This window comes from Oenanthe melanoleuca, chromosome 21 (assembly GCF_029582105.1).
Source record: "Oenanthe melanoleuca isolate GR-GAL-2019-014 chromosome 21, OMel1.0, whole genome shotgun sequence".
In the NCBI taxonomy this organism is placed as follows: domain Eukaryota; kingdom Metazoa; phylum Chordata; class Aves; order Passeriformes; family Muscicapidae; genus Oenanthe; species Oenanthe melanoleuca.
In genome coordinates, this window is record NC_079354.1 from 1380721 (window position 1) to 1400385 (window position 19665).

The window sequence follows — 19665 nt, forward strand, 5'->3', positions numbered from 1 at the left end:
GGCCGGGAGCAGCATCCCGGTCCTCCCGAGGCTGCTCTGCCGCTCCTGGCGGCTCCGGCTGCGGCGGCAGCAGCGCCGGGCACGGAGGAGCTCTGGGACCCCGGGGACAGAGCTCTGCAGGGAGCCCAGCTCAGCTGAGGGGCGACAGCTGAGCCTGGGGGGGCTGGAGCATCATCCCCAGCATCTGGAGCATCCTGGAGTCCATCCTGGTACAGAGCAGCCTGGCATCTGGAATACCCTGGGTACTGAGCATCCCCAGCATCTGGAGCATCCTGGAGTCCATCCGCAGCATCCAGGGTATCCTGGTACTGAGCAGCCCTCACATCTGGAATATCCTGGGTACAGAGCAGTCCTGGCATCTGGAATATCCTCTGTACAGAGCATCCCCAGCATCTGGAATATCCTGGGTACAGAGCATCCAGAGCACCTCGGTGTTCTATTATCCCTGGTCCAGTGCATCCAGAGCATCAGGGTACCCAAAGCATCCTGCCATCCCTGGCATCTCGGGAGTCCTGCATCCAGCTCGTCCCCAGCAGGCAGAAGCAGCACCCAGGGACAGCCCAGAGCAGGGGGATTTCCAGGCACGAGGAACTGCTGTGAGTAACGGGGAGGGAACCTGCTGACCGGCTCCTGGGAATGTCACTCTGCCCTGAGTGCCGGTGAAGAGAGAGTGGGGGAAGAGAGGGAGGACAGACACAGAGCAGAAAGAGATGATCCTCCTTTCCCAGCCCTGGTGATGATCACTTAGCACAGGCCACGCTGCACAAGGGCCCCAGCCCTGCCCCAGCTCCTCATGGAGGGGCACCTGGGCACCCCCAACGCCAGCGTGCTGGGGGAGCACTCCCTGCTGGTGGGCAGCAGCTGGGTGGCCGCCTTCCTCTGCTTCATCATCCTGCTGACCACGGCAGGCAACTCCCTCCTCATCCTCCTCATCCTCACGCAGCGCTCCCTCCGCAACACCTCCAACTATTTCCTGGTGTCGCTGTTCATGTCGGACCTGATGGTGGGGCTGGTGGTGATGCCCCCGGCCATGCTGAACCAGCTCTACGGCCGCTGGGTGCTGCGGGGGGACCTCTGCTCCCTCTGGGCCTCCTTTGACGTCATGTGCTGCAGCGCCTCCATCCTCAACCTGTGCGTCATCAGCCTGGACCGCTACCTGCTGATCACGTCCCCGCTGCGCTACAAGCTGCGCATGACGCCCTGCAGGGCGCTGGGGCTCGTCCTGGCCAGCTGGACCCTGGCCGCGCTGGCCTCCTTCCTGCCCATCAGGATGGGCTGGCACCAGCCGGAGCTGGAGCTGCCCCTGAGCGGGCAGGGCGACGAGGAGCAGTGCCGGCTGCAGGTCAGCCTGCCCTACGCGCTGGTGGCCTCCTGCCTCACCTTCTTCCTGCCCTCCGCCGCCATCTCCTTCACCTACTGCCGCATCCTGCTGGCCGCCCGCAAGCAGGCCGTGCAGGTGGCTTCCCTGGCCTCCAACGTGGCCACCGCCGAGGAGGCCACAGCACAGGTAAGGTGCCCACAGGGATGTTGCTCTGGCAGACCCCACAATGCCGCTGCCTGGGCTGTTTCTGCCTCCTGGATGGGTAAGAGCCAGCTTTGACACCCGCAGGCAGGGAGATTTTGGGTGACATCCGCCTCCCTGACATCCTCTGAGGTGCCCCATGCCTTGTCCCAGCAACGGAGAGCTCTGAAGCTGCTCATGAGCACAGAGACAGCGTGAGCAGAAGCAGAGAAATAAATAAGATTCAGGCAAAAATGCTCAGCAGTGCGAAATAAACGATCTCGCCCCCTTCTTGGCTGGCGTCATCCTCGAGGGGATTTAATCTTATCTGACTTTCCACTCGTAAATCTTGGCCGTGGTGGGTGTGAGACATACGGGGGAGAAGGATTTTAACTAATAGCAAATGCCAGATTCCCGAGAGCACCTTATTTTGAACAGAAGCTTCTATTTTTGTTACCTGCTCTATAACAGGAGCTGCCAAACCCCTCCTCGAGCTCTCGCCGGTGGAACCGGAGTGTGTGGGTTTTATAACAAAAACGTGGCTGCACTTGTTTGTATTTCTCCAGGAGAAGGTAATTGCCACTAAATCTAACAGCTTTAATTCCCTGTAATAGGCTTTATTGACCTCATATCCTACAGGGAAAAGGCAAACTTAATTGCCTTTAAATACCTTGATTTAGTTTGTTCTCTCCAAGAGCAGAGCCAGGACTCCAGCCAGCTCCCCCACACGTAACAAGCTGCACCAGACGGTCAAAAGGAAAAGGAGAATTAAATAAATATCATAAAGTGTTTATTTTCTCACAGGATGCCAGGATTTTGGAATCCACAGAGTCAGGGGATGTTCAGGGGCTTTGCTGTGCCTTGGAGGAGCAGCATCTATCCCCCTGTCATTCAGCTGAGGCCCAAAAGGTTCCTTGAAGCCCCAAACTGGCTGAGGAAGAAACAAGGTGTCAGCCAGGGAACCCTCAAATTTCATCTTTTAACCTTTTTCATCTTCATCTCATTTTAGAGATTTTTGTTCTCTTTTTGGGCCAGAAGCTGAGTTGCAACAGAGCATCATTTAATTTCAGGGGAGGGCTGAGATAATCACTTAATTTTAGATTGCAGGAGGGGATGGAGGGCTGGGTTATGGTGCTTGGAGGCTGAAATGTTTCATGTCCTGCTTTTAAAACCATAATTAGTTTGCTGCTGTAATCAGCAGCTGGAGCTGCCTGTTTAGGGCAGGCTTTATCCTCACATAGACTGAGCTGGGCTTTTCTCTAAAGAGCAGCCTAATGACAAACCCTAATTTACAGTAAATAAAATCATACTCTCAGTGTTGAGGGTTCCTGTTGCTTCCCCTTCCTAACTTGTGGTGCGTGCCCAGCTCCTGCCCCTCGGAGAAGGGAATTACTGGCAGGGTTTCTGCAGGATCAGGAGCACCAAATGCCACTGTTCTTGGGCAGGGGCCAGTGCTGATGCTGGGGACAGTTGCCCACCACTCCCTGTCTCTGGCCACAGGTGCCACGAGCCCCGAGCCAGCCCCTGGGCAGCAGCGAGAGCAGGAGGTTCACCAACAAGCACAGCAAGAAGGCTCTGAAGGCCAGCCTGACCCTGGGCATCCTCCTGGGCATGTTCTTCGTGGCCTGGCTGCCCTTCTTCGTCACCAATGTGGCTCAGGTAAGAGCCTGTGGGGGATTTACGTTGGGATTTCCAGAAGTTTTCCCTTTGGATCCATTGGAGGCACCGGAAGGTCTTGCTGGACCTCTGGGACCAAGGATACAATTCCCCAGGGAGCCAACAGCAAGGAGAGAGCTCTTCAAAAGGGATCTGAAGGTTTCCTTTGAAAGGGGAATGTTGGTGTGCCTGGGAAGCCGCTCTGGGCTGGGGCTGAGGTGGGAGGCTGCTGATCCTGCTAATCCTGCCGTGTCCCCCCAGGCGGTTTGCGGCTGTGTCCCGGCCGGATTCTTCGACGTGCTCACCTGGCTGGGCTACTGCAACAGCACCATGAACCCCATCATCTACCCGCTGTTCATGAGGGACTTCAAGAGAGCCATGGGCCGGTTCCTGCCGTGCTGCCGGCGGCCGGCGGGGCCGCGGCCCAGCGCCGTGTCGCTGTCCGTGAGGAACTCGCCCAGCGGGCCCCGCGCCGGCCCCTCCCTCAGGAACGGGCTCAGCCTGCGGCCCGACAGCGACTCTGCGGGCTCCGGGGCAGCGGGCAGCGAGCCCGGGCCGCCGCCAGCCCCGCCGGGCCCTGCTGCTCGCCCCGCCAGCCTCTGGGACACCGAGCCCCCCGGGACGGGGCTGCAGCTCGGCACCCCCGTGGCCTGAGCGGGCACACGCGGCTGGGGAGCTGCGGGGATCCCCAGGAGCCCCTCACGAACCCTCTGGGAGCTGATTTGCCACAAGCCGTCTCCCATATTCTCTGTTCCAGCACATGGAGCAGCTCATGGAGGGGACGGTGGCCCCAGCACTGTCACAAGTTGGATCAAACCGTGCCAAGCCAGGTGTGCTGCTGAATGAACCTGCCTTGTCTCTCTCTTCCATCCCTCCTGTGCTCACAGTCACCATCCCCGAACCCTTCCTGTGGCCTTTCCATCTCTGCTGAGTCTGAACCTCACATTTCAGACTCTCTGTCTCACTAACCTCAGATCAAGGCTTGGTTTTGCACACCCAGAGCTCAGCAAATCTCCTCCCAGCACACCGAGGGGAGTGGTGGAAAAACATCCTGTGGCTCATGGAGCTGCTTCAGCAGGAACACTGAGGTTTGGGGTTCAGCCATGGAACATCACATTTCCCTGGAGCTGGGTCTCCTCACTGGACTTGTGTCTGTCTCAGGTTCCTGGCACTCAGAGCAGCCCAGCTCAGAGGCCTGGCCGTGTCCTGTCCTGCAGAGCTGCACTGCAGGGGCTGATTTTGGTGCAGAATGTCACAGGGATTTCTGGGTGCTCAGTGGGGTGTGCTGTGCAATCGTGGTGGCTCTGTGGGTAGTAATGGGATCTGCTTCTCCCACAGGCTCCATCCCACAGCTTCCCACTGCTGGCACAGAACCATCTCACCTCCCTCTGACAATCTATCATGATGCAATTAGAAACTTTCCCCCAGTTCAAATAAGAATCTAGAGGAATATTGTATTTTAAATTATAATGCCAGCTCCCTCCCCAGAGCCATAAGCAGAGGGAACACTGAATAAATGTGACAAGTGGGCACTTCAAAAAATCAATAAAACAATTTATTTTAGTAAATTCTTCCCCAAGTGCCTTTGGGCTGGCAGTTGGCTGCTGTGCCCTCCCTGGACCCTTCACTCCAAGCCTTCTGCCTAATTCCAAGGCTGTTCTGGAACTCCCTGATACCCAAACAGACACAGAGCACCCCTGGACACGGGATGCTGGAAGCAGCAGCCACATGCCAGGTTCTTTCCACATTGAACTGAACAGGAGTTTGTATGACCAACCCAGCATTTCTTAGCCACAGGATGAGTGACCAGGACACACTGAGGGCTGAGCACAGGCTCAAACCTCAAACTGTTCTAAGCATCTTGCCACAGATGGAGCTTGGGGCTGGTGTTGAGCACCCAGATCAAGATGTGCATCTTCCCACAATGGCCTTATATAAATACAAGTTGGACTTCAATCAGAGTTACAAGGAGCAGAAAAAGGCACTGTGGAGTCTGGAAGTTTGTTAAGTACCAAATCAGCCTCGGGAGATGGAAAGAGAGAGGGAGAGTCACCTCTTCAAGCCAAACCTCAAAAGCAATAATTCCTTACTGTCTCATGCAGGCAGTTCTGTGTAATTAGGTGTTTGCTTGTGGACAAACCCTTGGAAGGGCAGAGAAATCCCATCCCAGCCCTGCAGCCAGCAGCACCAGCACCAGCTGGCAGAACAGCCCCATCCCTGTGGGGTCCCACAGCCAGTCCCTGCCATCCCCACAGCAAGGCACCACTCCAGGTCACAGCTGGGCAGGTCTGAGCCCCCTGGCATGCTGGCTTTAGGGAGAGGAACTGCCAGGCACTGTATCCAACCAGTGTGCTTTGCTGGGTCAGCATCACCCCAAACCAGCTGTGTCTGACTCCATGAGGAATGATCTGCAGGTAAGGTTTGCAGGAGGCTGGGAATGGAAGGAGAGGGGGGATTAATGTGGCTGCTGGGTCAGCAGGGAGGAGGAGGAGGGTGAGAACCCTGTGTGAACCAAAATTGGAAGGTGGAATCCCAGTATTTCCCCTCTCATGAGTCAACAGATGGGATGGGAGGGTTTGAACCCTCCCTTGTGGCAAAGCATCAAACCCCAGAGGTGCTTCAGAGGGGGGTCACACACCTGCCACATTCCTACCAGATGCACTTGCCTGGGCTCAGCAGCAAAACAGGCCAGAAAAGGGGCTTGTATGGAAGATGTGGATCATTCCCACAGGGTTCTGGAGCTGTGCTGGCAGAGGATGTAGAGCTGGGTTCTTCCCTCTGCTCTGAGGCTGGGGATGAAGAGAGTGGAGCCAATCCACTTGTATGGAAGGAGGTAGAAATCAAACAGATCCATGTATATCCTGTGCCAAGTATTGGTTTTGTTCTAAGCCAATTAAAAAATTTGTCTGGATGGGACTTTTAAGGCTGGAGATGTATGTGGGACACAAAAGGAAAGACTCAGTGGCTTGGAGAGCCCAGGAGGAATTTTCATAAACCATCCAAAAGCCTCTTGGTTATCCTGCTGCTTTCAACCAGGGTCTCAAACATGTTTCTAACAGGAATAGGGCCTCCAACACCCACCAACCCCAACCTGGAGACAGGAAAACAGTCTTGGAGATGGGAAGGTGCCCAAACCCTGGCAGCAAACCTGCAGCAGGCAGGGGCAGGAAGCCTGGCAGCCCCAGCATTTCCCCTCCTGGTCAGCAGAGCTGGAGAGCAGATATGGATCCATCTGGAGCCTGGAACACACCTGAGATCCTCAAACCCAACTCATCTCTGATGGAAAAATGTTTTTAATTTCCTAGTAGTGACCCTCTCTCTGTGAAATGCTTCAAATCCCCTCAGAGCCACCTGCTTCCCCCAGTCACAGCAGGGACACAGTGCAAGGGGTGCAGCTGCTTCCTGCAAGGATTTGGATGGGATCTGCCTTGGATTCCTGAGGAGCAGTGCAGCCTTGGGCAGGAATCAGCCCCCAGAGCAGCCTCAGGCAGGAATCATCAGCTCCCAGTGCAGCCTCAGGCAGGAATCAGCCCCCAGAGCAGCCTCAGGCAGGAATCAGCCCCCAGAGCAGCCTCAGGCAGGAATAAGCTCCCAGTGCAGCCTCAGGCAGGAATCATCAGCCCCCAGAGCAGCCTCAGGCAGGAATCAGCCCCCAGAGCAGCCTCAGGCAGGAATAAGCTCCCAGAGCAGCCTTGGGCAGGAATCAGGCCTCTGTTGCCTCAGGGAGCTGCTGTGGGCAGCTGCTCCAAGAGCTTTGATCCAGTGCCACAGCAGTGCCACACTCTGATCCAGTGCCACAGCAGTGCCACACTTTTCTCTGGAGGGGCTGGAAACTGCAGCTGCAGCTCTGCCAGCTCCATCCTCTGGGAATCCCAGTGCCACAGATGTGCTGACAGCGGTTTTTGTGCTGGCTGAGCAGCTCTGCCCTAATTTGCTCCTTTCCCCACTGCCTGCTCCTTGCTGTCTGTGCTGTGTGAGCAGTCTGGGCAGGGAGGGGAGGGTTGTCCCAGGGCAGGGCTGGAGGAATTCAGTGGGTGAGTGCAGCTGGCTGGGAGAGCCTCACCCCCAGCCTCCTCCTCCTCTTTCCTGCTGTTTTCCTCTCCCTGAGCCTTGCTGCCAGCTGCCTGCTGGGATTTCTTGGCTTGAGGGGAAAAGAGACTCCCAGTGCCCTTCTCTTCTGGCTGGCATTCCTTGGTTCTAATGCCCACAGCTTTTAGGATTGTGTCCATCTGCTTCATGTAGTCCAGGTGGCCGTTTACCTGCAGGAACAAGAATCCTGTGAGTGGGGAACCCACAGGGATCCAGCTCAGCCAAGTCCTTCATCCCAACAGCCACCCCTGCTGAGAGACTTGGGTTTGGCTCTGACAGATGGAAAGAATGAGGTTGGAAAAAATCACAGAATCATGGAATTGTTAAGATTGGAAAAAATGCTTATGATCATCAAGTCCATCTTGCTGAGGCCACCACTAACCCAAGTGTCCAAGTGCCACATTCACATGTTTTTTGAGGACTTCCAGGAGTGGTGATTCCACCACTGGATAAGTGCAGGTGTCCATCAACCAGCCTGAAGTGGCTGCAGCATTTGGGGCACACTTTTCTGCTGGATGACTTTTCCTCTGAGATGTTTAAAAGCCTGGACCTGGCTGAGTTCCACCCCAAAAATCCTAGGTGCCAAGAGGCTAAAGGAGCTCTGCTCTGGCAGAGACACCCAGGCAGGAGAGTTCTCTTAGGTCATTTACCTGCTCTTGCTAAATGTGTCCTCCAGGTGCCTCAGCTCCCTTGTAAAAGCCAGGATTATCTTATTTAAATTAAGACAGAGTCATTAAACCTCACACAGCTCCCAAGCTGAGATTCTCAGCTGGAAGCTGCACTGATGCATCCCACCCTGTATAAAACTGGAAGCCCAGGAGTTATGGGTTCATAAACCAAATAAAGGTCAACAGTACATGTAAAAACCCAGACAGTTTTATTGTAATGACAAATGATGAATTCCACTATAAGATAACCCTTCTGAGATGGATGTTGGGAAGTTCCCTTCCAGACAGGACACAGGAGGAGAGGAAATCTCCTCTGTGGTTGACTGTTCTTGATGCTAAAGGCCACGTGGCTGGAGAGGCTGAAATTCCTTCCCCATTCCAGGTGTACCAACAGCATCTCAGATAAATCCGATTTTCAGCAGTTTAAATCTTCCTGACCCAGCCAGAGAGCTGTCTTGGCCTTTTATTTTCCCAAACCTTGCTAGTAATTAGGGAATTTCCATGGCAGGGAATACTCATAACCTCAGTCCCAGGATTCTTGCTTCTCTGACACAGGATGACTTCCCCAGGAAGGGATGATGATGGTAAGAGCTCTTCACACAGCTCTGTAAAGACCTGGACCCTCTGCTCATCTCCTGCTTGCTCCTGCCTGGTGCCAGAGCAATCCTTCAGCTGCCCCATCCCTGGCAGTGCCCAAGGCCAGCTTGGATGGGGCTTGGAGCACCCTGGGATAGTGGCAGGTGTCCCTGCCCATGGCACTGGATGAGCTTTAAGCTCCCTCCCAACCCAAACCACTGTGGGATTCATGGCTGTGCCAGCACCAGGGCTCCCAGCACATCTCTCCCAAAGCTACAGACAACCTTTTCTCCACAAATCCAACCCCCTGAGCTGTTTGTGTGAAGCAGCTTTGGAGGGGCACATTTGGCTGCACTGAGGCTTGCAGCAAACAGAAGGGTTTAATCAGCACATCAGGAAAACAAATATGTGACTTGAATCTATCCAGATGGTTCAATGAGCTCTGGATGTTTTGAACAGATTAGTTAATCAAAATAACCATGGAAGGACTGGGAGCTGTGGACATTGTCCTGTGGAAAAGTACAACCCTTTTACTGCTCAGTCAGTGGGGCTGGAGGAAGGAATGAGCAAGGCCTTGGGGAAGGTGGGCAGAGACAGGAACTGGAGTTACTGGGAGCAGGGGCTGAAGGCTCTTGCTCTGCTGCATTCAGAACCTCCCCAGTCACACCATCTGCCTGCCCTGCCCTGGGAATTCTCAGCCTGTTGTTACTGAGTCATTAGCCAGAGAGAACAAATTTCCTCTGCCACCCTAAGGACTGATTTTCATTACTCCTCAGTACCCAGCAGCTTCCACTAAAACAACAGGGAATTCCTCTTCCCTGAGCACCAGGATCCCTGAGAGGTGCTGGGTATGAGCCATTCTGAGGGGCCCGTGCAGCTGAAAGGGAAACTGAGACCTCATGAGAGTCTGTCCCTCCTGCAGCTTTGCTCAGTCTCTTCCAAGGAAACTCAGTCCTGTCTCTAGGATAGCAGAGGAGAGGATTCCATAAAGTTGGACCAGAGAAGCCCCTGAGAAGTGTAAGAGGAAGATGGACTCTTCTCTGCACTGAGCCACCAGCAAAAGAACAGCACACAAACTGCCTTGCCAGTTTAAAGCCATCCTGGTGGGAAAACCCAGCAATTCCAGCTCTCTAAAACCTGTTTTCATCTTCAGTCTGAAAGCCTGAATTCCTCTGCTGGGCAGGTGGTGCTGGAGATGGGAGGGGAACATCTACAACATTGTCAATAAAAACTTTAAAGGGAAATGCAGAACTATTTTAATATGTCAGAACAAAGTGCAGGGGGAATTTAAGACAAAAGGAAGGGTGTGCTCAGCACCAGAGCAAACACATTTCTGCTTGCTGTGAGGAAAGCAGTGGAGAAGCTTTATTTGGATTGTTTAGGTGACTTCTCCCAGCCATATTTCACTTTATGGTTGCTTTGACTCACTGGGACCCACGAGCCAGCTGCCTCTGGCACTGCTGCTGCAGGACTCCAGTCCCACACCAGGGGGTCTCCAGAGGATAAAGCTGATGGCTTTGCCCAGGGGATCCATCACCAGTCAGTTCAGCATGTCTGGAAAGGTTTTCAAGTCTAAATCCACCCAAAAGTATCAAAAATGTCACTGAGCACCATCAGTTGTGATGATTAAACTGCCAGGAAGTGTTTCTGTTGGATACAGAGGAAGAAGAATCCCAGCTTGTCCTTGGTTTGACCTCCAGAGCAGGTGCTGCCAAGGGCAGGGCAGAGGAAGGGCCAGGAGGAAGGAGACATTCCCCACGATCCTGGCACTGCCAGGACTCAGGCACAGGCACGACTCAGTCACAACACTGATGTCACAACAATGATGTCACAGGGACAAGCTCGACTCGGCAAGATAACACTGCATTGCTCACTCCAGAGCCAAGGACCTTCAGATCCTGCCCAGTGTCCTTCAACAACAGCTCCTCCACCCATCCTGAGCAGCCAGCACAGGGGTGCACATGGCTCCAGATGCTCTGCAGGGCTACAGAGCTGCCAGAGCCCAGCTGAGTGTCCCCCACCCTCTGCTCCCTGCGGGCAGGGGAGGGACAGGGCAGCCCAGCTGTGCCTTCCTCCTGCTCCCCCTCACCAACCCCTGTGGACTTACAGGAAATCACTGTGATGGGGAATGCACAGGCCACTCATATACCTGAGAGTTTCACAGCTTTGATGTGTTTTAAGCCCATCAAATCCACAGAGCGAGTTTATTCTGCAGCAAAAGATCCCCTCAAGTTCAAGCATATCTGCAGAGCAGGAGCAGCAACCTTGGAGGGGATTCCTCAGGATTGCCTTTTGGCTAATACTGTTTGTTTTCATAGCAAATGGCATTTTTTGTGGGGTGAAGGAGTTCTTGGAGCGAGCTGCAGGTTCTGGAGCTCAGTGGATGATCACAGGAGCCCTCAGCTGCCCTGGGTGTCACACACAGAGAAACCACAGGGCACAGCCAGCCCAGCCCCCCTGGGTATTGTCATTGTTTACTCTCCCTTTCCCAAAGCTCCAGTGAATGTGCTGGCCAGGAAAAGCACTGGAGTCCAACCCTGCTCTGAACTGAGCTGCCAGGTCTGGGAGCTGTTTCCTGTTCCAAATTTCCCTGCTGCTTTCCAAGATCTCCTCAGTTCTGGATGCTGCCTCTGAAGCCACACAGCCCCAGTGGTGGCACAGGCTGATGGATGGCAGGATGGACCCCAAGCTCTGCCAGGCTATCCCTCAAAACCCAGTCAGCTCTGCCAAGCTGGCAGGCTCCTCCACTCACAGATATTCCCACATGTCAGTGAAAGCCCTAATTCTGAGTCTGGCTACACCCTGCATGACAGAGGGCATCCACAGAATCCAGATTGGTTTGGGCTGGAAAGGACCTTGAAGATCCTCCAGTTCCACCCCTGCCATGGCAGGGACACCTTCCACTGTCCCAGGCTGCTCCAGGGATCCAAGAACAGCCACAGCTTCTCTAGGAACCTGTGCCAGGGAGGAATTCCTTCCCAATATCCCATCCATCCCTGCCCTCTGGCAATGGGAAGCCACTCCCTGTGTCCTGTCCCTCCATCCCTTGTCCTAAATCCCTCTCCAACCCCTTTTGGCTCTGGAAAGGGCTCTAAGGTCCCCCTGGAGCCTTCTCTTCTCCAGGATGAACAATCCCAACTTTCAGCCTGGCAGAAAACGTCCTGGGTTTTCCCCCAGTTTTCTGATAGCTCACAGCAAAGCCCTGATGCTGCCTGGGCAGAGGAGCTGCAAAATCCAGAGACAGAGCAGATTGCACAGCAGGAAACACAAAACATTCAGCATACCTTGACACAGGCTGTGCTAAATGAAGTTAGAATAGAAATAGAATTCCTCTGTTTGGATTCTCAGGAAACAATGTTTTCTCAAAGTGAGGACAGTGAATACATCCACTAATTCAGAAGGTGCAATTTAAATGGATTTATTTAAAAATTGATTCAATTTATCAATTGAATTTGGCACCTGAGGCAATGGTGCATCCTAGGCACCAACAGTCCTTCAGAAACCAATAAAAATATATTTGAGGAAAAACTGATAGAGCTGAATTTATTTTGGAAATCCTGACAATGCCATTTGCATTATTCCTCTTTAATGTTTCTATATCTGCTCTGAAAAATTGAGGGAATAAAGATTTATTCTGCTGAGGCTCAGAGGCTTTGCTCTCACATCATCTCTTTGCACAATCACAGTCCTTGTGGACAGAATAAGGCTCTCAATTCTTATTTTTCTTCTCATTTCAAAACTCACTTGACTGGTAAAAGTTCTCCTTTGATTGCAGTGATATTTTTTGAGCCAGACTGTAATTTTTCCCTGCAATCATCTTTCAGCCACAACAGATTGATCCAGTCATTGTCACCTCTGGGATGGTAGTTGAGGATGTTCCCCTCAGACACCTCAGGCAATTCCACACCAAGGCAAGAGCTTTTTCCAAGAGTTTTTCCATCAAAATTTGATATGTTTTGTGATCAATGTTGAAAATTCTCAGTAATCACTGGCTTTTGCTGAATTCATCCACTGCTGAAAATCTCTGCCAGCTTTACTCTCAATTTACCTTCAGCAATTCCAAGAGGAAGATGGAGAGGAGTAAAATACAGAATATAACATGAAAAAGCCAGGAAGCAAGTGCAGGAATCAAGTTCTGGAGGTCTAAGGGACAAATGGAGAGCAGCTGTACATTAGTGACAATAGGCAGCACAAAATTGGGAATTAATATTCTGAATTAGTAAGAGAGTCCTTGAAAAAGTTTCAAGGGAAATGTGCCTTCACAAATGTCCCTCTGTTGCCAGTGATGCACTCCAAGCCATCCCACTGAAGGAAACAGCTCTTCCATTGATTTTTCAACTGTTTGTGGAGCTGCTGTTGTCTATTTTTTGTTGATGATGCTCTCCCCAATGACCACCACTCATTTATATGGTAGCTACAACTAAATACTCATTTTTTGGTGCTAATCCAAGTAGCAATTATTTAAATTTGATGGCTTAAAGAGTGTTTTTAAAGACCCAGCATAAGATGTGCATATAAATATCACTGGGGAATAATCTGAACATAATGTCTCGGGCCATAGAGGACAAGAGATCCCCAAAATAAAGACTGGATTGATAGACTGAATTGGAGAGTTCCTAGAAAGAACTTAGGGGACCCAAGTGTCTGCCACAAGAAACCACAGCAGGCCACTAGGGACCCAAAATACTGGACAGACTGATCACACCAGGATTATGGAAATTTTTTCAGGATTCCACACAAGAACATTTAGATGAGGTTTGGTGTCCATAATCAAGAGGATGCATCAGGACCAGCCTGAAGCAGAGGGAACACCCAAAGGGATTGTCACCCTTCTTCTCCCCATCTTGCTCCAGGAATACACAAGATTTGGCAACTCAAACATTACCATCTCTGCTGCTTTCAAACCAGGTTCTCAGCCCAACCCCACAAAACAAGGTCACCTGAGATGAACCAAAGGAAATGCTGCTGTTTTTGGGGACAATGACTCATCCCTCATGAGCTGATGGCTCAAGAAGTTCTGGGTATTTGGGAAATTCCAAGAGCTGTGGAGTAGTGCCACATCTCTCCTCAGCAATGTGATCTCCTATAAATCCTCCTCACAGGGATTTGCAGCAGGTTCAAGCCCTCCCCTTCCCCCAGTGTCACCAGGGCAGTGACACCTTCATGGTATTTCAGTGACATTCAGCTCCTATCAATAATTCAGCTGCTCTAATTGCAGCATCTCAAACACATGATGTGCACAAGGTGTCAGCAAAGCCAGCCTTCCCCTTGATTAACACTTTTAATTGCCAGTTGTGCTGGGATTTTGTTTCCATGTTAGCTGAGCAGGTCAGAATCAGAGCTCAAAGGGAGCAGAAAAATAACACAGAATCAGCATTCATGTTCTAGCAGAAGACAGGAAATTAAAAGCTGAATTTTCTATCTTGAATTCACCTGCCTGGACTCTGTGTGGCCATTCCTGAAGAATCCAGCTGAAAAATACTTTGGGAAAACTCCCCCTGCTTTGCTCCAGAAAGGGCTGGGATGGGGAAAGTGCCTGCAGAGCCAACAGCTCCAGACCTGCCCACTGCAAAGCAGGAAAGAACAGGGGCTGCAGTGCATGCACTTGCAGGAACTGTCCCATTTCCACATGCAAAGTGCTCTAAGAGGGAATAGAAAATCTGTAAAAGGTGATGCCAGTTATGTTCCACAGGAGAAAGATGTGCTGGCATCACAACTTTGCTGGCTCTGCAAAGGAACAGTGAATTTCCTCTGCTGGACTGTGTTTGATGGAAATACTGACCACCCATGAGCTGCCCAAAGGTGGCATTGGTGCCTTCAGCTCTTCTGAAGGAGAAGCTGCAGTCCCAGGGATCCAGCCCTGCCCAGGGTAGCCTGGAATTCCCTATGGCACCATGGGAAAATCCCTCCTGTAGATCTGCAGGAAATTGTGGCACTCTGCTGGTTCCCATTTGTAGGAATTTGGGAATTTGGGCACCAGCCTTATGAGATATGAGTCTATAAAATGGTTCTCTCTGCCTTCAGAAGCAGCTGAGCATCCCCAGGCTCCCACAAAGCACATCCAGCTCCAGCAGTCTGTGGGTGCTGGAGCAAGGAGGGACATCAGCCTTTGAGGTTTGTCAGCCACAAAGCAAAAACAAACTGCACGTTATTAATGGCCTCGTTTGCACCTGTTTTTGGAAAAGCTTTTTCAGTTTCTTCCTCTGTTCTAACACAGTGACATTGCCAGCACTCTCTGCTTGTGTCCCAAAGGGAAAAACATACTGAATATGTATTTAATGTGGGATTCCTGGAGCTCCCAAATCAACAGCAAGGAGCACAGAAGATGAAGCCACTGATGATTCCAGGGCTGTGGAAGCCTCCCTGTGACCTCACAGTCTAACAGACACATGGAATTGTTTCCACAAAGCCCTCCATGTTCCCCTGAGGGGAGAGGGGCTCTCCCAGCTCCTCCAGGCAGCTGCCTGAAGCTGAGTTCTGCTCCAAGCTCCTGTTCCTCTGATCCTGCCCTTGGGGAGGTGGCACTGCTCACTGGGAACAAGTGAAACAAAGGAGCAATGACATACTGGCAACCCTTTTCTGCCTTTCCAACTCCCCAGGGTTCTTAATTAATCCACACTTTGTAACCACAATTAATTCTTTGCTGCAAGTCTTGGGAATACAGTGGGAAAAACCACAATTTAATGTGTTTGGAGAAAAAAAGCCTGACTCACAGAAGTGCCAAATCAATTGGATTTCAGAGAATTCAGACTTTCCATCTGCTTATGGTTTTGATGGTTTTTTTATGGTTTTTGTACCTGAGTGCCTTGAATCTGTCCCCCCTCATAATGGGAATTTTGGTCCCTTTTCTGAGAGCTCACAGGAGGGTGGATCCAGGTAGGGGCTGGTCTCTTCTCCCAGGTGACAAGTGAGAGGACAAAAGGAAATGGCCTCAGTCTGTGCCAGAGGACATTTAGATTGGATATTAGGGAAAATTTCTCCATGGAAAGAGCTGTTCAGCCCTGGCACAGGGCAAGGATGGAATTCCCTTCCTTGAAGGGATTTAAAGCTGTGAGGATGTGGCACTTGGGGACATGGGCCAGTGGTGGCCTTGGCAGGGCTGGGGGAACAACTGGCCTCAGTGGTCTCTTGAGAGCTTTTCCCTCCTCACCAATTCCACAATTCCAAGATCCATCCCAGCTTTCCACTGGACTTCCAGCCATACATTCTCACTGCCTCTAAACCTGCAGGTTCATCTCTGATTTCTGCTGCTGTGAAACTGCCCATTCCTGATGGAACTGCCCATTCCTGACTGTTGCTGACTTCTGAGCCTCCCTGAAGATGCTCCCTGAGCAGTTCTGCAATATTCAAATATTAATTTGGACTGTACTGAACAAAGTCCCCTGGGAACAAACAGCAATCAGGATAATCCCCTGCAGCTCCATGACTTCCTTGGTCTCTAACAGGCACTGTCAAATAAATCCACAGAATAAATCAGCCCCTTTGTAACCATGAGGAAGGATTTTATAACTGAGTTTGCTGAGTGGGAGGACATTTTTCTCTCTGCTTTTTTACTGACAGTCAGATAAAAAACACACTAATCAAGAGAGACAAGAGATGGAGGCCTTGGAGGTGAATTCCTGTTTATTCTGAGGGCTCCTAATCCTCCACTCATTTGAGGATTCTGGTGCTACCACAGCAAAGAGAAGCAAGCTGTTTGGATCCAAACCAGTTTTCATTATGGATGGGCAGGGAGGTGCCAAAAATACTGATGCATTTGTAATATTTTCCTGCTGAGCACCTTTGCATCAGCTATACTTTATTCTTCTACCACAGCTTGTCTTTCTCCTGGCAGGACACTCACAGGGACCTCCAACAAGGGCACCTGCAGGGGTGGAGCTGGTCTCCATAAAGAAAATACCTTTATATCTAAATATCTCTATGTATTTTTCTCTTATGCTACTGCACTGTACTTTCAGCAAAATCATCTTTGCTTTCTTACCACTTTAAAAAATATTGCCCCTGGATATTTCATTCCCCATTCTTGCTCCTTTTATTTCTAAAATGTTCACCAGAATGCACTGTATTTCTTCCTGTGGTCTGGAAAATGGATCAAGGCAATGACACCTACTTAACATAGATTTTTCCTCCCCAAAGCTTTGCAGTGAGATGAAGGAAGTGTCAATTCCTTCTGTGGAGAGCAGCACTGGGACTGAGTGCTGGCAGCAGGCAGCTGGGATGCAGACACACAGCCCTGGGAGATGAGCAGAGAGCAGCTCTGCAAACGTTATTCATTCAGCTGAAATGGAAATCCTGCTCCTCTGAGGGGAGTGGAGAAGCTGCTGTGATCCAGGCAGGATAAAATGTGCAGGGCTCTGGAGGGTTTCATGCTTCAGGAAGCAGAGGGTCATGAGAAGGAGAGTCTCTGAAGAGAACTCAAAAAGAGAGGGGTGACATGGACTGCCTGACAGGAAATGTCACCTCAGTGCCACCACTTGGCATCTTGGGCCATTTTCGTGCCAGCAGCAGATGCCAGAGAGCAAATGAGCACTGGCAGCTCTGGGATGGTGAGAAAATAGATGTGGGAGTGCGTGGAATTGCTGACAACCCAGAGAGATGCAAAGATGCATGGACCATGTTTAAAAGCCTCCACCATGTGTTTAAAACCCCTTCCTCCTGGGAAGCCTCTGGTTTGCTCCTCCAAGTGTTTGTTCTCTCTGCTCAGCACCAAGCCCTGTGTGTGCTGCCAAGGGCTGTGCAGAGCTCAGTTATCATGAATGAAATGAGCTGAGAACAGTTGGGTATTTATAGGCTCAGCAAGCTGGTGCTCCAAAAAACGTAAAAGCTCTTCCAAGTGCCTTTAGCTCCAGAGCAACACACAGTCCCTGCCAGCTTGTGGGGACACTTAGGAAGAAGAGTCATGGCAGGAATACCAACCATGGAAGTATCCTGAGCTTTGTGCTGGGCATCTTCCAGCTTGCAGAGAGTAAATAATAAATTAAAACACTAAGATATGGAAAAAACACAATGGCATGTCCAAAATTTCTGTGGATATGGATACACAAGATAAGTCCTGCATAGTTTTCTTTCACTTCTTCTGTGGAGGAGACAGCAACATGGTGATGATTTTAAGATAATTGAGTTGGATATTGCTTAGATATACTGCCAGATGTTCTAACAGTGGCTTATCACTAATGACACCAGACAGCTTTGAGGAAGCTAAATGTTTCCCAGATATACCAGTGAATCTCTCTCTGTTTCCTAGAGACACACACTGTGAAAAGGCAGCAGGAACTGTTGCTATCACAGAGCTTCTGTAATTCCACAGCAGTTCCGGCTCCTGCAGCCCTGGGGACCAAGGTACAAGGGCAGGAGCTGCCCCTGGCTGAACCTGAGCAGTGTGGAAGGCTCCTCCAAGATAAGATAGTGGATTGCACGTGCTGTGCTGGAGCGTGTGTGAGATCCATCCACGTTTCCCTGCTGATCCCACCTCCCCAGGATCCACACTCACAGGGCCTGGGCTCCTTCCAACCCAAACCATCCCATGATTCTGTGACAGCAAGGCCCTTCTTCTGGAGTAAGAGCATCTTCTATCTCCACTATGAGATATGTCAGTATATAAAAAAACCTCAAGCAGATTCAACAGGAGAGGCAGATTCTCATTGTTTTGCTCAGTGCTGAACACCAGCTGGGCCAACAAAATCCAGAGGGAAGGGTGGATGAGAGCTCTCTCAAAGACAGGAAAGAGGGACAATGTACCTAGAGGGGCTCTCTTCAGTCCCCAGCTTCCCCAGCACAGTGAGGGTGGGTTACAGTGCTTCAGGCAAAGAATCATGGAGAAAAAATGAGAATATGAGAACTTACTACAGAGGAAAGGTCCATGTTCACCATCCTCCTGTCATCCAGGTCGACTGGCTGGAGGCCTGCAACGTTGAGCTGGACAGAGGAGGTTCTGTAAACAAAGCTCAGCAGCCAGTCCCCCCTGGAAGCAGAGAAGAGTGGGAATAAATCCTGTTGATCATCCAATATCATGTGGAATCAAAGAATTCCAGAACACTTTGGGTTGGAAGGGACCTGAAAGTTTATCCTGTTCCACTCCCTACCATGGGCAGGGGCACCTTCCACTAGACCAGGCTGCTCCAAGCCCTGTCCAGCCTGACCTGGAACACTTCCAATGTGTTACTGCTCACACCAGGAGGAGAGTGGAGTGCACAGTGATGTCTGGACCAGGCCTGCTGCAGGTCAGTGTGATGTAGCAATCACATTGGGAACCACTTGCTGGATTCAAGGCAGGTTTCTGGGACACAGAGGGGTAAGTCTGAACTGAATCCTGATCCATGGTTGTCGTCTCTTTACCTGCAGTGAGTTTAAAAATCTGACCCTTCTGTTTATTCCTATATTTGCTTAGGGATTGCACATTGACATATTTCATCTTTTTCATGTACTGATAGGTCCTCCAGCCCATAAAGCTGTAAAGATGATGACACCTACAACACTGATGTTGTGACATAAATATTGACTGTGAAGCTCCTGGGAGTGCTCCTGATTTATAGGTACTGGAGAAATACATGGCTTTGGTGACAGAACAAGGAAAAATTTGTTCCCACTCTAAAGCAGTGCCATAAGTCACTGTGACAGTTTCAGGGTAGACTGTGGCATGAGGAGAGAAGGAAATACAAACTCTTCTGAGCTGAGCAACAGCATAAAATCTGGGCACTGAAATGCCTCTGTACTCTATAGAGGAGATTTAAGAGGGACAGGAGGGGATTTGTGCTCTGTGATGCTCCTGACACAGGTGCCTGTTCCTGGCTATTCCCAAATAATCCACACTAGGAGTTTTGGTCTTCACAGAGCCCTGCAAAACCTTTTCAACATATTCACATTGCTCAGGTGTGGGTTCTTTCACAAGCTGAGCCAGTCCAAGTGATTTGGGTGAGATTTCCCACTGGGAATTTGCACCCTGCCCTTGTTAAGTGGGAGGGGACAGCTCTGACAGCTCACAGGGCTCTCACTCACCCTGTCCCCTTCAAATTTTGTACCAATGTTCCAAAGGCAAAGGAGAACAAGGACTGAAGCTGAACAATTGGGCTCAAATCTGATCTCACAGGAATTCTATTCAGTGTAATTCATCCAACCTAAGTAGTTACTCCCCAAGTGACAGAATCAGGCCACCCTTTGTACAAGCAAGAGTCCAGA

At 50.9% G+C, this 19665-nt stretch overlaps 2 protein-coding genes across 2 annotated transcripts in view; one reads left to right on the forward strand and one right to left on the reverse strand.

Moving 5' to 3' along the window:
* The first annotated feature begins 203 nt into the window (after positions 1–203).
* On the forward strand, positions 204–6072 carry HTR6 (5-hydroxytryptamine receptor 6). Its single transcript, XM_056508202.1, has 3 exons — positions 204–1507; positions 3002–3160; positions 3419–6072. Exons 1-3 carry the CDS (start codon positions 794–796, stop codon positions 3809–3811), a joined length of 1266 nt encoding a protein of 421 aa, XP_056364177.1. The 5' UTR covers positions 204–793; the 3' UTR covers positions 3812–6072.
* A 360-nt stretch (positions 6073–6432) lies between these two features.
* The window catches only part of TMCO4 (transmembrane and coiled-coil domains 4), a 37142-nt gene continuing 23909 nt past the window's right edge, over positions 6433–19665 (reverse strand). Inside the window, exons 13-14 of the mRNA XM_056508201.1 lie at positions 18334–18451; positions 6433–7416 (exon numbers count right to left, since the gene is read on the reverse strand). Of these exons, the coding sequence (XP_056364176.1) occupies positions 7084–7416; positions 18334–18451 (451 nt within the window). The 3' untranslated portion in view covers positions 6433–7083. The remainder of the gene's footprint in view (positions 7417–18333; positions 18452–19665) is intronic.

Coding starts and splice junctions, on each gene's coding strand:
- HTR6 (XM_056508202.1), top strand. CDS start 794: ATGGAGGGGCACCTGGGCACCCCCAACGCCAGCGTGCTGGGGGAGCAC. Junction 1,508..3,001: donor CCGAGGAGGCCACAGCACAG/GTAAGGTGCCCA, acceptor CTCTGGCCACAG/GTGCCACGAGCCCCGAGCCA. Junction 3,161..3,418: donor TCGTCACCAATGTGGCTCAG/GTAAGAGCCTGT, acceptor GTGTCCCCCCAG/GCGGTTTGCGGCTGTGTCCC.